This window comes from Mastigoproctus giganteus, chromosome 6 (assembly GCF_048544385.1).
Source record: "Mastigoproctus giganteus isolate SK-2022 chromosome 6, ASM4854438v1, whole genome shotgun sequence".
NCBI lineage: Eukaryota > Metazoa > Arthropoda > Arachnida > Uropygi > Thelyphonidae > Mastigoproctus > Mastigoproctus giganteus.
Genome location: NC_143580.1, coordinates 210,249,350 through 210,265,184, shown reverse-complemented (window position 1 = coordinate 210,265,184; position 15,835 = coordinate 210,249,350). Strand labels below are relative to the sequence as shown.

At 39.5% G+C, this 15,835-nt stretch overlaps 1 protein-coding gene across 1 annotated transcript in view; it reads left to right on the top strand.

The window, feature by feature from the left end:
* Positions 1-15,835, top strand: part of puf (ubiquitinyl hydrolase 1 puf) — a 1,022,896-nt gene that overhangs the window by 462,655 nt on the left and 544,406 nt on the right. The window contains exons 39-40 of the mRNA XM_090376705.1: positions 12,210-12,373; positions 15,521-15,589. Of these exons, the coding sequence (XP_090232831.1) occupies positions 12,210-12,373; positions 15,521-15,589 (233 nt within the window). The remainder of the gene's footprint in view (positions 1-12,209; positions 12,374-15,520; positions 15,590-15,835) is intronic.

Genomic DNA, 15,835 nt, shown 5'->3' with positions numbered 1-15,835 from the left:
TCTGGAACTCTTTGCGAAAGAAGATGTGGATACTGGCCAATGTCCAGTCTTTCTAAAGAGAGATAAACCCAGGACAGAAAACGAAGCTCTCAGCCCTTCAAAAGCCACCAGACTGACCCAATAAATCTAAATAATGTAATCTAAATACATTTAAATTTCTACGATGGAATATCTGTGGATTCCGTAGAAATAGAGACATCAAGGCTCTTCTGAGTAAGCATGAGCCAACTTGCTTTTGCTTACAGGAGACGTATATAAAAGCAAATGAGAACCCTTACTTACATAACTGCTCGGTTATTCGTAGAGACAGAGCTGGGTATGGACCTGCCCATGGAGGAGTCGCTATCCTTGTGGGTAACCACACCCCCTTTCAAGCTATGCCACTTACCACTAACCTAGAGGCTGTAGCAGTTCACCTTGCAATAGGGTTCCTTTTAACTGTCTGCTCCATCTATTTGCCACCTGGGAACAACATCCCCCAGGCAGACCTTGTTGATCTCATTAAGCAATTGTCACCCCCTTATCTATTATTAGGGGATTTCATTGGACTCTGTGGAATAGTTCTGACATCAATAAAAGAGGTCGGATTATTGAGCGATTGCTTGAAAACAATGATCTGGCCTGTCTAAATGTGGGATCTAATACCTTTTTCCACATGGCTACTCGTGCATTTACTCCATTGATCTTTCTATCTGCTCTGCGACCCTCCTGCATCTGAGTACATGGGAGGTTGAAGAAAACCGTTATGGTAGTGATCACTTCCCCGTGTTATCCACCATTTCTAATGAGCGACAATGTCACCGGTTGAGGATACTATGTTGGAAGACCGATCATGCTGACTAGAATGCCTTTCATCATCTGGCAACATTCAATACCCCTGCAGGAGTCAATTAATGAGTCAGTAAAGCACATCACAGAAAGTATGGTCCAGGCAGCAGCAGTTCCAATCCCAAGGACATCATCCCACTTTCCATGTTTTCCAAAACCATGGAATTCTGGTGGAGTGGAGAATGCACAGCAGCCAGGAAGGCTCAAAACAAAGCATGGGGAATATTTTGTCGTTACCCCACTACAGATAATTTTAATAGTCTTCTAATGCGTACGTGCCAAAGCACGGTACATCAGGTGTCAGAGCCAAAACAAATCTTGGATCCGATTTTTATCTTCCCTCACACATTCTGCCATTCCCAAAGCCATCTGGGACATCTGGGAAATGAAAGGCAAATACACCTCACATTCTTCATCGGTCCTGGAACATAATGGATGTACAATTGCAGATCTAACTGCAATTGCAAATACTCTTGGGGAGACACTTGCTAAAGTGTCTTCACAAACATCGTACCCCCCCTTCAGAGTTCCTTGTGCTCAAACAAAGATCAGAAAACATCACCTAAAGCTGTCCTCTAACAATTGCGAGGCATATGATCAGCCCTTTACACAGTGGAAGCTGGAAGCAGCACACTCACTATCCAAGGCGATTTCTGTTGGGCCAGACGACATCCATTATGAGACGATTAAACACCTTTCATTAGAGAGACATTTCCAGACTCATGGCATATGGTAACTGTCCTTCCCTTTCTGAATCCAGGAAAGGATCCAAAAATACCAAAAAAATTACCGTCCTATTGCTCTGACGAGCTACTTCTGCAAGATCCTGGAAAGAATGGTCAATACTTGCCTTTTGTAGTATTAGAAGCTAACTACCTCCTTTACAGGATACCATTTGGCTTCCTAAGGAACAGGTCAACTCTTGACCATTTAATCCGCTTGGAAACATACTATATGTGATGCTTTCCTGAAATGTAAGCACCAGGTGTCGATTTTCTTTGATATGGAAAAAGCGTATGACACGCCTTGGAGATATGGAATTTTAAAATACATATATAACTTTGATCCTAGGGGACATATTGCCCTCTTTATTAAAAAATTCCTTGCAGACTGGTCTTTCCAAGTTCGTGTAGGATCCACCCTCTACCAGCCATTTTTCCAGGAAGAGGAAGTTCCACTAGGATCAGTTTTAGTGTTACTCTTTTTGCTATCAAAGTTGCAAACAACTTCCTCCAAGTGAAAACAGCACCCTCTTTGTAGACAACTTTAGCATCTTTTTGCAGTATGCAATATTGATGGTCATTGAAAGACAATTGCAGCAAGCCATTTACCATGTCAACACTTGGACAGTGACTAATGGTTTTAGGTTCTTGCCACAGAAGACCGTCTGTATACACTTTTGTTGCAAATGGAACCTTCACCCTGAACCAGAACTTAAACTTGGACAAGACATCATTCCAATAGCACCCGAAACACCACCACTTTGCTTATTGGAGGCTTGAAGTGGTGAAACCCATGTTTAGTCTCTAGAGCAAAGTTTCCGGCATCCCCCCCCCCCTCCCCCCATACTTCTCCTTCAACCCATGCACGGTACTAAGTACTATAGGTTTTGATACCTTTCGTGTTTGGGGTTTTCATAAAAAAAAAAAAAAAAAAAAAGAAACAAAATTCTTGGGACTCATTTTCGATAAGAACTTGACATTTTTACCATATATCCGTCAACTGTGGACAAAGTGTACGAGAGGGTTGAACCTGCTACGTGCTGTCTCCTCCGATAAATGGGGAGGAGACTGCTCCACTTTACTCAGCCTCTATCGTGCGCTTGTCCGATCTAAACTAGACTGGGTTCAAGTGTATGCATTGGCTAGAAACAATGTACTTAGGTGGCTGGACCCAGTTCACCACCAAGCCATCCATATTGCTACTGGAGCATTTAGAACATCCCCTGTCTAGAGTTTATATGTTGAAACAACTGAACCACCACTGTCATTCCGACAAAAGCAATTGTTTTTAAAATATACCTTTAAATTAAAATCCCTGCCAGACAACCCTATGTGGGCATCCGTTTTCTAGCCACAATGGGAAAACTTATATAATACTTGTCAGACTGCCAACTGCCCTTTTGTTATCTGTGTCCAAGAGCTGCTCAGAGAGCCCCACATCATGGTAGACAATGTTACCCAGTCACGAAGGCAACCACTTCCACCCTGGCATGCTCGTTTATCATCATGGAACTTCCCCATTAAAAATTGTGGTAAGTCCATAACTCCATCTTCTGTCTACCAAAACTCTACACTGCCCACCGAGCCAAATATTCCGACTTCTTGCCTGTCTTCACTGATGGCTCCAAGTCGGAGTTGTCTGTTGGATCTGCTGCTATCTTTCCAGGTCATTCTATATCTGGAAAGATTCCCCAAGAATGCAGCATATATACAGCTGAGTTGTATTATATAGAGTTAGCCCTGCACCCCATTAAAACCCATAGGTATCAAAGGTGTATGGTGTACACTGGCTCTCTAAGTCCTGCAGGCTTTTTGGGGTTGAGGTATAATCCTCATCTATTTGTGACTCGGATTCAGCAGACGCTACACTCTGTGTTCTTTCTACATTCGTTTCTGCTGGATACCAAGCCACATTGGTATCGGGGGAAATGAACTGGCAGATGCTGTGGCGAGATCACCAGAACCCCTCAACACTTTTTGCCTGTTAGTCCCCTATACAGACTACAGGCAGCTAATACATGCTAAATTACTCTCGCAGTGGCAACGATCTTGGCATGAGTAAGTCACAGACAAGCTCTATCAGATAAAGTCTGTAATCTGACACTGGCAGTCTAGTCTGTGCAGGAACTGCAGACAGGAAGTTGTTCTAGTGCGCCTCCGCATAGGAGAAGTCATCTTACACATGCATTTCTGCTGAGGGCAGATGACTGTCCTGTGTGTGAGATCTGTGGCACCATTTTAAGTATTCATCATATTTTAACCGAGTGTCCACGTTTTAGACACTAACGTGATTTATATTTTACAGCCTTTAGTCATCTGACTAAAGCCTTATACACTCAGTCAGATTATATCTGACAGTCACCATGTGTCTGCTGTTTTTAGCTATTTAAAATCAGTAAACGTTTTTACTCATATTTAAAATTTATCTTTTATTGTTATTTCTTTGTTGATATATGTTTTATACCTTTTATATCTATGTTATTATATATCTTGACGTGTAAAGTGTGTTTAGTGTCAATCGGCATTGTTTTCATTGTGGGTGAATCAGTTCGCTGGGAAATGCTAGAGATTTAAAAGTGTATGGATATTGTATGTGTGTAGTGTCATGTACCGTTGTTCATCTGGTTGTTTAGCCACTGGACCCCTACTGAGGCCCAACGTTGCCCCACTTTCGCCCGTGGAGGCAGACCAGGAAACACCAGTAGACTAAGATTTACTCTGGCAGGTCCTGCCAACTAATTTCCTGAGATTTCAGCAACTAGGACCTAAAAAAAAAAAAAGAGAGAGAGAGAGAGAGAGAGAGAGAGAGAGAGAGAAAAAAAATTTTTTTTTTTTTGGTAAATTCGATGAGGAATAACGCTAAATTTTTGAAAGGCCAAGTGTATGGGCGAAAAACATAATTTGGAGATGATTAAATCAATTCCATTGTGTATTCGCTTGCGTATGTGCAGGTGGGGAGACTGAAATCTGGGAGGAAAAGACAGAAATATGGAGTCGAGAGAGGAGGCGACCCCCAAGTCACAGTGGGGCATGCCCGTGCCCCACCAGAAGGGAAAGTGAGAAAGGGGGGGAGACAATAAGGGTGTCTCCCCCCCCCCCCCCGGGATAGGGGTATTAAAGATGGAGGCTAGGGCGCCCTCTTCAAGTCTCCAAATGGCATTTTGCAGCTGTTGTCTCTTTTCTTCAGTGTCGAGTCGATTTCAGTCCAGTCGCTCATGGGGTAAGCCCCATCCTTGTGTTTTTCACTTTCTTGTCTCAGGGTTTTTCTCTGTAGTAACTCCATTGGATGGTATTTTATGGTCTTCTACAGTTTAACTTGTGGTGGTCTTTCGTCAGACACAATTTATGGTAATTAGCAGTTTTCTCCCCTCGAAGAGATCCTGTGCATATTGAGAAAGTGCTCTGTATTCCTCTTCTGTGTCAGTGAAGTGGGATTCCAGTCCTTTTGGAATCTCAGTGGCATCCTTTGTGATCCGGATGCCACTGAGATCTTTGTATTCTGGCCAGTCGTAGACCAAGTGTGTCAAGTTCTCGACTTCCCCCACATGTGCAGTTGGGATCCTCAACAAGGCTGAACCCGAGCAGCTTCTCCTTAAAGGGGCCATGACCAGTAAGCAGCAAAGTCAAGTGCTGCCCTGGAAAGTACCAGGCCGGTTGCTTGAGGTATATTTTGCTGAAGTTAGGGAAGAATTTTCGTGTGATTTCTCCTTTTGTTGTATCGGTCCATCTTTGTTGCCACTCCCGGAGTAGGTAGGCCTGTAATCGAACTTTTTCTGTTTTTTGTACACTCACTGGGTCACTTATGAAATCCTGGAAGGTGGCAGCGAACCCCTCCCCCTGGCATGCAAGAAGAGCAAGCCAGCTTTTACAGCCTCCAAATCGAGGGGGAACACTTCAGCAAGCACCCGCAATGCTGGTGTGCTTACTGTTCTGCATACTTGTGTAGTTGTTAATAAAATGGTCCTTTGTATCATATCCAGAGTTCTCCTATTGACTGCAAGCGTCGTTTTGCTGTACCACGTTGCCGCAGCATAAGTTATCGCACGGATGAGGGTTGCCTTATAATACAACATTAGTGTTGTTTTTTTTTAATCCCATCTTTTCTCGTAACCCTCGCCACCAGTGCCGAGTATCTTCGTCCTTATATATTGTAGGTGAGGTTGAAAGGATAAGTTTTTGTCTAGGATAACTCCTAGATATTTCATTTGGTTGGCAATGTTAATGGTCACACCTATTTTAATTTGGGGTGGATGCTGTATTTGCAAGGTTCCTTTTAGTAGAATAGATATGGTTTTTGTTGGTGAAATTTTTAACTGGTGTCTTGTAGCCCAGTGTTGTAGTTTCTGTAGAGCTTGCTCTGCAGTGGTTTCCAGTTGGGCTCTTGAGTCAGCCTCAATGGTAAGAATAAGATCATCTGCAAAGGCCTGGGTCCCGACCAGTCCCAGGTCCAGGTTGAGGAGCACGTCGAGGACCACATTCCAAAGGAGTGGCCCCAAGACAGACACCTGCGAGTAGCCCCTACGTACAGATATTGTGACTTTTTGGTAGTTGGCATTTATTTCTACTTCGTGCAAGATAGGTAGTCCTCCATTACCTTGTATAGGTTGATAGGGACTGCAGCCTCCCCTAGTCTGCCCAGGATGCTCGTCTACCATAGTCAGTCGAACGTCCTGGCAAAATCAATTGAAATGACTAGTAGGTATTTTTTTCTGCATTCCTGTGCCTTCCGAAGCAGGTTTCCAAGTGCATCCACTGTGGAGGAACCCAGCTTAAATCCGAACTGATTCCTAGCTGCCAGATTTGCCCTCTCATAGTGGTTTTTGATTTGCTTGTGCAGCAGTTTCTCATATAGTTCGCTGACCTATCGCACTGCTCTCAATGAGAGCAGTGCGATAGGTCTATATGGCTCTGGGCAGTCCGGTTTTTTCTTATTTTTTTAAGTATTAATTTGGTGTTTGCCATTTTCCATGCTGTGGGGGAATTTGCCTGTTTCCAGGCATCTGTTGTATAGAGTAAGTACGGTGCAAATTCTGCAGTTTTCTTTAAGATCTCTGGTTCAATCATATCCAGTCCTGGGCATTTGCTATTTCTGACCTTGGTGGCGGCCTCACTGAGCTCCTCAAGGGTAAAGGGGGGGTTCGATTGCCGAGGTGATATAGTTTTTGTTGTCCTTTGCAAATTTCGTGATATTCTTGCATGGTTAGTATTTCTGGTTCCTTGAAGATTTTTTTCAGTATGTTGCCCATCAACTGCTCCCAGGTGGTTGTTAGGTTTCCCTCCGGCTTCCTGGTAGTACTAATGACCTTGCTCCTGGGGAGCTTATTGGTTATCACCTTGTAGACTATGCCCCAGGGGTCAGTGTTTCCAGAAGTAGACACTAGGCACTCCCAGGAACGCTTCTTACTTTTTTTTTAATGGTGTCTGTGTAATGGTTCCTAGCTTCTCTGTAATGTTGTCTCAGGACCTCCGCCTCATCTTCGGGCCAGGTTCTGCGAGCTCTCTGGAAGTCTTTTTTGCATCTGTCGTCATAGTACAGCAATTTCTGGTGTCCACCAGGGTACTGCGCCAGCTTTTGTGTTTTTTTCTTTGTATCGCTCAATCACTGATATTCAGTAATAATTTTGTAGTTTCCCTCAGAAGGTCATCAGGCCGCTCCAGGGGTTTATGTTTTCCGGATTGTGTCTAATTGCCATGGTTGAGCAACTCTCTATACAGTGTCCAGTCTGCATTTGCGACTGCATATCTCTTTTGTGGTTGGTTTGTTTGAGTTATTCTTGTTAGTTGTCTTTCAACTGAAAAGGTTATTGCCCGGTGGTCTGAGTCCATGCTTCCTCCACCCTCCAGTCAGTCACATGTCAGGCCATACTCCTGGTGGCCTGACATGTGACTCATGTCAATTGTGGCCTCCCAGAGGGTGCTCAAAAAGATTGGCAGATGGTGGGGTCGATTTAGTACAGTTAGATGGGATCCTGCAAGGTAGCCTTCTAAGAGTTGTTCATTTCGAGTTCCTCGCCTGTCTGGGGTGATGCTGTGCCATGCCGGGAAGCGGCTGTTGATGTCAGCTCCAATGATGACTCTTTGATTTGGTAGGGTATCCTGTAGGTATTGGAGGTAGTCAATTGCAAAGTCTATATCTTGTCCCGGTCTGCAATAGAGTGCCACGACATATAGGGATCCTAATGCTGTGCCAAGTTGTGCACAAGCAGCCCATGGAGTACACAGCTGTGTGATTTTAGTTGTGCTGGTGTTGGTGTTTCTTACCAGAATGGCAGCCCATGGGGTGTCGTCTTCCATGTGGATCACCTTTTAATTGTGTGGATACCCTGCGACCTGCTGGACCTGCTGTAGATGTGTATACGGTTTCTGGACTATAATGACATCCACGTTTTTGTCTTCGGCTTTGGTCCGTATTTGGTCAGCCACTGCTCTGGCCCATTGTGCATTAATTTGGATTATTTTCAGCATATTTGTGTTATAATTCTTAATTCTTGTTCCCATAGTTGATCCTGCTTTGGTATAAGGTCTTGGTTCGTTGGTGTGTTGGGCATTTCGGGCCCGTAAGTGAGTGCTTGTGGTCTAATTTCATAGTCTTGCAGTTAACGCAGGTGGGTTCCTTAACTTTGTGGGGGCAAGCATTAAAATTATGGCCCTTTTCAGAGCAGTGGCCACATTTTGGGGTGGTTTGTCATGTGGCAAAAACTTGCAGTAACGGTAGCATTTTGGTATGATTACTCGTTCGTGATAGCGACAGCTTCCCCATTCAATGAAAACCCTTGTTTGGTCTTTCAGGACCTTCCAGGCCTCCGGGGTAAGCTCAACTACCCAATTTTTATTTATTCCATTTCTCGCTTGTATGAAGTATTTGGGTATTACTGTTTCTTGTGGGTTCTTCCCTGGGATTTTACTCTGTAAGTTAAGTTCCTGTGGTACAGCTCAGACGCTAGTTGGTTAGGTGTGACATCCTTGCCCACGTCATAGATTATTATAGCCAGACTTTTACTTTTTGGTGGCCCAGGGCAGCAATCTTGGGGTTTCCAGTTATCTCTTGCATCGCTCGCTTTGACTTGGTTTCGATCACGAGTTCTGATCTTGGTGGCGGCCTCACTGAGCACCTCAAGAGTAAATAAAGGGGGTTTCAATTGCCGAGGTGATATAGTTTGTGTTGTCCTTGCAAATTTCCCGATATTCTTGCATGGTTAGTATTTCTGGTTCCTTGAAGATTTTGTCCAGTATGTTGCCCATCAACAGTTTGCATATTCCTCTTATTCTTGTTTGCCAGAAATCGTCCTTCATAGTGCTTATTAGTTTGTTCTTGATTTCGTCACTTGTACCAATTTCCTTGGTGTTTTTCGGTCTTAGTATTACAAGGTTAGGTGTTGGGAGTAGTGTTTTTTTTTTTTTCTGGTTGTTCCTTGGCTGGTGTATTTATTACAGTTGGTGGGTTCCTCAGCGCATTTGCGTAGGTAGGGGCGCGCTGTTGCATTTGTGTGCTCCTACACTCTAGGCCTTTAGTTTGGCCATGTTTCTTTCTGCCTTGCTGTTAACCTTGTGGAGGACTGTTTCTAGTTTAGTCCAGATTCCCACAATTTCGCCTCTGAGGGGGGCTGCTGTGATTCTGTTCGTTGACTCTTTTAATTTGTTTTTGAGCTCTACCCAAAGGACCAGTACCTGGTCCAACACAGTGCCTTCTGGCAGCCTGGGGTCAATATTTGGGGATTCAGGCTGTTTGCTTGCTTGCTTCTTCGTTGTTTTCTGTTCGGATGGCCTTGAGATCTTGTCTCCCTAGGTTTGCCTTGAGATCTTGTCTCCCTTCCCAACTTCCGGGCAGCGTATTTCTTGTACTTCTTTTTGGGCGTTGGCTGCAGTGCGTCGTTGCCGTCTCCACTTTGCTCTGTTATTTGCAATTCGTTGTTTTGATCTTGTTTGTGATGTCCTCTTGTTAGTTTTTCTTCATCCATAGTTTGTTCTGTGATTTTCTGATTTGAATTGCTCATTTTGTCCCAGTTGGTGTCTGACTTCGGATCCTCGAAGCTGTTGCAGATTAGCGAGTTCAGGACCCTTCTGTTGGGAATAGCCTGTGAGATGATAGCACCTTTAAGTCCGTGGCGCAATTTGTTGCCTGGCAATGTTCAGTTCAAGTTTTTAACTTTCCCCCGTTACAATTAAATGCAAGAGAGTGAAACTAGTCTTTGAGAGATCTGACTAATTTTTGTTTGGGTTTTCTATGAAGAAGATTATGATGGTGAACACAGTTTTTACACTAGTGGTGTAGTTACAATGATTCGATCCATCCATGAGTGTCTATGGCAGATGGGAGGGATAATAGAATCATTGTTCCTTGCATTTAAGTCCACAATAACGTTGCAATTTTAGGGCAGAAGCACTGTCCAATGTTATTCTGATTGGGACACCTCAGTCAAGTGCAAATACTCTGTATAGTGCCTTCAGATGGACATTTGTAATTAGTGAAATTCAGCAGTCAAGGTCACAACTGAAGGAATAGATGTCTTTACTTACTAATCCCTGCACCAGAGGGGAATGCTACATATTCCGTTATCACACAAGCCTCTCAAGTCAAGTGCAGGGTATTTGCGTGGCAATCACAGTATAATTGGTGTCTCTCTATAGCCCTGCTGTCAGCCGCATGGTGACCAGTACAGTCTGGCAACAAAGGATATAGATGGAAAATGTAAATAACCTGCAAAGTTCTCAGTAAATAAGCAAAAGTTTCTCACCCTGAGATCTAATGTAGTAGTTCTTCTAATGAGTAAACTTTTCATAAACTAGTAGGCACTTAACCGCATATTAATGAACAAAATCCAGAAGCGCGGGAAACGTGCGTCCACACTGGACGACGGCCATACTGGAAAAACTATATATCTTGACATGGTGGCCTAACTAATTAGGTTACTGAATGCTTAATTTTTTTTTATATATAACCTGGTTTTGGTGCCTTATAGCCTTAGTTGCTAATGCACCAATAAAACCCAAACCAAACTAATCATTGCTCCTGGGGAAGAGGAATCCTGGAACCACATCCTATTGTCCTGCCCCAACTATGAAGAACAATGGACAACACTTAAAAATAAGGTTCAGAACATCTCAGAAGTCAGTCCTAAAGCCTTAATTGAAAATGAGACTAACTATCAAGCCCTTCAAATCTTCACCAATGATGTCTTCAGCATAAGAATGCAGATATTTCACCACACTGGATAATTCAATAAGCTCTTGCTGAGCTGTTCCCTGTGTCACCTACCAGTCATCCTGGACTTGAATTCTTTTGATCTCTGAGGTTTTTCGGAGATGTCAGCCATTGGTGTTTTTTATTATTATCATTATTTATTATTATTGTTTTATTTATTCTATGATTAATTAATTATTTTATTTATTAATTTATTTATCATTAATTAATTATTGTATTTATTAATTTATATATCATTAATTAATTAATTTATTTTTATTTTATTATTATTATTATTTGCATTTATTGTAAACAAATTCTCTTGATAAAATTGTATTGTATTGTATTATTATTATTATTTATTTATTATTTTCTCTCTGCCGATCATCCTGAGTATGGGGTTGCTGGCACCCACTGGTATTGTACCACCTCCAAGATGCAGGATTTAAACGCACTACTGAGGTGCAGATAGTAGATTATGTCTAGCTCCATGTATCTTGGGATGGGCGATTCAGGCAGCAGTTGCTCAGGTGTTAGCCGCTCACACTTCAGACAGAGACAATTTGGGGAGATGGACCCAGGTCCTGGAACCACTGCAAACAGGCCACATACATAAATGCCATGAGTGTGCACATGTACATTTATTTTAATTTAGAGTCTTTGAGAGTTTTGTTGCATTTTACAATTTTGTAAGAGAAGCTCCATTTTCTGCTGGAGTTTCTTACACAGGTTCGAATGATTGTAAATAGAGAGTGTTTATGTATTTTTGTATTTATGTAAATAAATAAAAAAATAATAATAATAATACCCTGGCCTATGACTGCCCAGCTTCAAGTCGTCCACCTGCCCACCATTCTCAAAGAATCATCTAAACGATGATGACTTCCTGAGAACTGGAGATGACTATCCCACTGAGCAAGCCAGAAAATGGGAAATTATGTGGTTGCAACCCATGTTTTTATATGCATGAATAATTTGCATAATGTGCGACTCTCTAAGGGGATAGATCAATTTCTATTGGATACTTGGAATTTGAATGCCAGGATGCCTATTGCATCAAATATTTGCATTTGGTCACATTGTTCACAATGAAATATTCATGAAAAACATATTGCTCTGTTATTTTGTTGTGTTTGAGTATTATACAAAATGGTTTTTAGCCATTGCATATTCATGTTAATTATCTTACAGATAATTCTATATGTAGTGTTAAAATTCAACAATTCTCATTGAAATTTGAACATGTACTAATATATTAAATAAAAGGTGCAGATTTGTGGTTAGTGTAGTTTGCAATAATGAATTCTGAACTTACGAAGCTCAGAATTCACTATTGTACAACTATTTTATACTTGGTAATTCTGATTTTTAGGCTATTTGTTACTTCCTTTTATAATGATTCTTTTGTTTTCTGCCAGTTGCTGTTATTTTTGTAACATTTGCATTTATTTAATATATATATATATTTTTTTAACAAGAGTCTCACAGTCCATATCCATGGGATTATTGGCCTCATGAAGATGGCCGATCAGATTGTGGCTACGTTGGTCTTACAAACCTAGGTGCCACATGCTATATGGCATCCTGCATGCAACACCTCTACATGATGCCCCAAGCAAGGACTTCAATTCTCTCTGCCAAGGTATGGTAATGTTAGTTGCATAGACAGGTAACTCTTTTATTTATTTCTTTAAATTTACTTTTTTAATTATTTATTTAATGAATGTATTTTTAATATGAGAAATGTTATGAAACTTATTATTCATCAGTGATGTTAAGTATGCTAATCCTAGAATGGTAATTTACATAAATTAAATATATAGTTCACAATGCAGTTCTTCCTGTTTCTTCATAGAACAGTTCCTCCCCTTTCTTCCTCTAGCAGTGCTATTTTCCATTGGTTATGATTTACAAATCAGTCAGTAATGTGCTATGCCTATTGCGTGTATCAGTACCTTTAGTGGTGAGATTTTAAAATTTGTGTTGAAGCTTAACAAGGAACTATGGCAGCAGCAGCAGTAACAACAGTATAAAATCCAAAGATTGAGCCTAGCCCTGAGGTTAGCTATGGAAAATACACTGAGAGTCAAAGTTCCACTTCAGATTTTACCGTGAATGAGCCAGAATTGTCTGATTGAGTTTATGCCAATTCCTACAATGCTGGAATGCCATATACATTCAGAGAACATAATGGAAAAAAAAACTCTGCACGGTGTTAATTTTTTATGCTAATTTTTAAGCTAATGATAATGCTGATTAATTCAGTAATAACATATAACATGTACATTGCATATTTTCTAAATAAAAGTTTGTTTTGTGACATCTTTTATTGAACAGTATTAATTCACATGAAATTTATATATCTGTACCATTTTTTTTTTTTTACCATTAAATGTTAATATGGTTATCATAACCAGTCTAGAGATAAGTGTATAATGAAACATGACCAATTAATTGCCAAAGCAGAATTATATAATAAAGCTTGAATAATTTCAAGTTGAAGGGTCATTGGAATTATTTTATAATAAAAAAGAAACAAAGTATTTTATATACTAATATCTGTTTATTTGCAAAGACATGGGTTTTGGAGTATGTATAAATTTTTTAAGCCTTTTTAAACTGTCCAGAAAACCACGGAAATTAGACATATATACTAAAACTGTGAAGTAGCAATGTATGTATTTTCTAAAGTTCTTATTAATTCAAATCTTATCCTAAATATATTTAGTTAAAATCGAACCTGAACAAGTAATTTATTATAGTAATATATTAAATTTTATATTGTAATAATAATATATATAACAATTTATTTTCTGACTCTGAAGTCACTGATGAAGTGAAAGTCACATACCATCTGATTTCTATCTGTTATAATTTCAACTGGAAATAAACATATTTAGATCTCACATTAGATCACATATTTAGATCTCCCTGGATATTAGATCTCATATTAGGACCTATGCTTTGATATGTGCAGATCCTAATAAAGGTCCAAATCCATTGCTGAATTCTGTTCTCACCATCTTCAAACAAGTATGATCATCAATACAATGTAGTCGGTGCTACGTTTGACCGATTTTCCAAGAAGAGCAGAAAAGTAGACACTAACAGAGACAACATGGCTGGAAGTCTGGAGATGAGTTATATATAGTGTGTGGAATGATTGCTAAGATAAGTTGTCATCAGTCAGCAGTGGCCAGTTTACTGAAGGTCTTCCTTTGTTTTTTAAACTTATATTACAGGCACTCTGCAGCTAATTAATGTTTACACCATACAGGGAATTTTGAAGAGAATGAAATTTGACAGAGCTCTCCCCCATATGCCATTTACTTTGGAAGCAAACTGGGGGTGGGGGGTAGACTGCATGGTACCAAGAGCAAAAAGAGTAGATGCCAGATAGATGGAGGAAGGAAGATCATATGGTCTGATGAATGTGATGGGGAGTTTAGTCCTGGCCAGCAACAGATATCATTTCAGTTTAGTATTTGTGGGAAGAACTGGCTTGGGAACTTTGTGGACATATCCTATATCTCTGTAACAATTTCATGATCTATGTTTACTACTTGATACAGTATTCCTCCTGACACCTTTAAAATATAGTAGATTTTATGCAATATTCATCAGAACAATAATCCAGGAGAAAGGTATCCCAATAAGTTTTTAAAACGTAGCACTGATGAAGTTACCTACTAGTTACAATATGGTGATCTGGTTTTTGAACATCCAATTTATCAACTTTTGATGTTATGAACAAAAATTTTGGACACTGGAATTCAATTTACAACTCATATCTCAATCTTGAAAACTTTTCTGTGACGTCATAAAGCATCACGTTTTGAAAGAAAATGGATAAAAATGAAATATTCTCAGCTTTTACATGCTGTGTTTGAATATTTAAAAATTTATCATAAACTGTACCTGCAGTTAACTAGAGCACACTATTTAAAATATATTTGCAGTAAAATGTAAGCCAAGCACACATAAAGAAAGTGCAGCTTACCAATAGTATATTTAGATAAAGGTGATTTTAAAATAATTTAATTAATTCATTGCCTGGAGTTTGTGGGGTGGATCCTGTTTGCTGTTTTCTCTGAAGTCATTTCTTCTTGACAGTGATGAATAAGCGGCATTTTGACTTGTAGTAGGAGCTAAGGAGTTAACAAATTGTAAGCATGAAATAGGAAAGTGTTTCACCCATGTTTGTTTATTTCTATTTAAATTATAATGTGATGATCATTTTCAATACACAACTCCAAAGCCATTGTGCTAAACTGCAGTGCTATAGTGATATATTTTTTTCTAAGCATTAACATTATTTTCTACTTATATAATTCATTAATTCATAAGTAAACCTCCTGAAATGCAGTCCACCTGTATTGTGCATTGCATTAGATATTATTCTTTTAAAATATTATTGTTAAAAAATTTAAATTTTTTTGTTAGGAACATATACATAAATCTTGTGGTTGTTCCTGTTGTCATGCACTTTTTGAACACATCCTCTCATTCTACCATTATATCTATAGGAAAATTGTTCATGACTTGAACTTTCTGAACTACTTGTCAGTTACTTGTGGCATTTGTGAATTGGGAGGTTACTGTATTGAAGTGATATTATTCTTCTTTTCTGCTAGGCTATTTTCACTTACTTCTATAGAAGTAAGAATAGTGATCAAACCTTTACAATTTTTTATTATAAAAAAATGTAGAAGTTTAATCTTTTCTACAAAATAATCATAATACATCATAAGTATTATTTTTAATGAATGTTTAATTATGTTTTGTTCAGCAGATAAATTCAGAGAGTAAACATGAAAATACTTTAAAAGAGCTTCAAAGAATGTTTGCTTATCTTCTGGTAAGTGAAAAGAAGATGAAATATATATTAATATAAACTAATTTTATTATTATTTTTTGTTTTTCATTATATTATATTAATTTCTGTTTTACAGAATAGTGTATTTCTGCTTCTTAATAGTGAATTTACAAGGAATAAAATTTCTCACATTGCCTTTATGTCTATTGAAATATAAATATTTCATTTACATGTCAGTGGATGATATTGTTTTGCAAATTTGAATGAATATTTTGACAGCGACTAAAG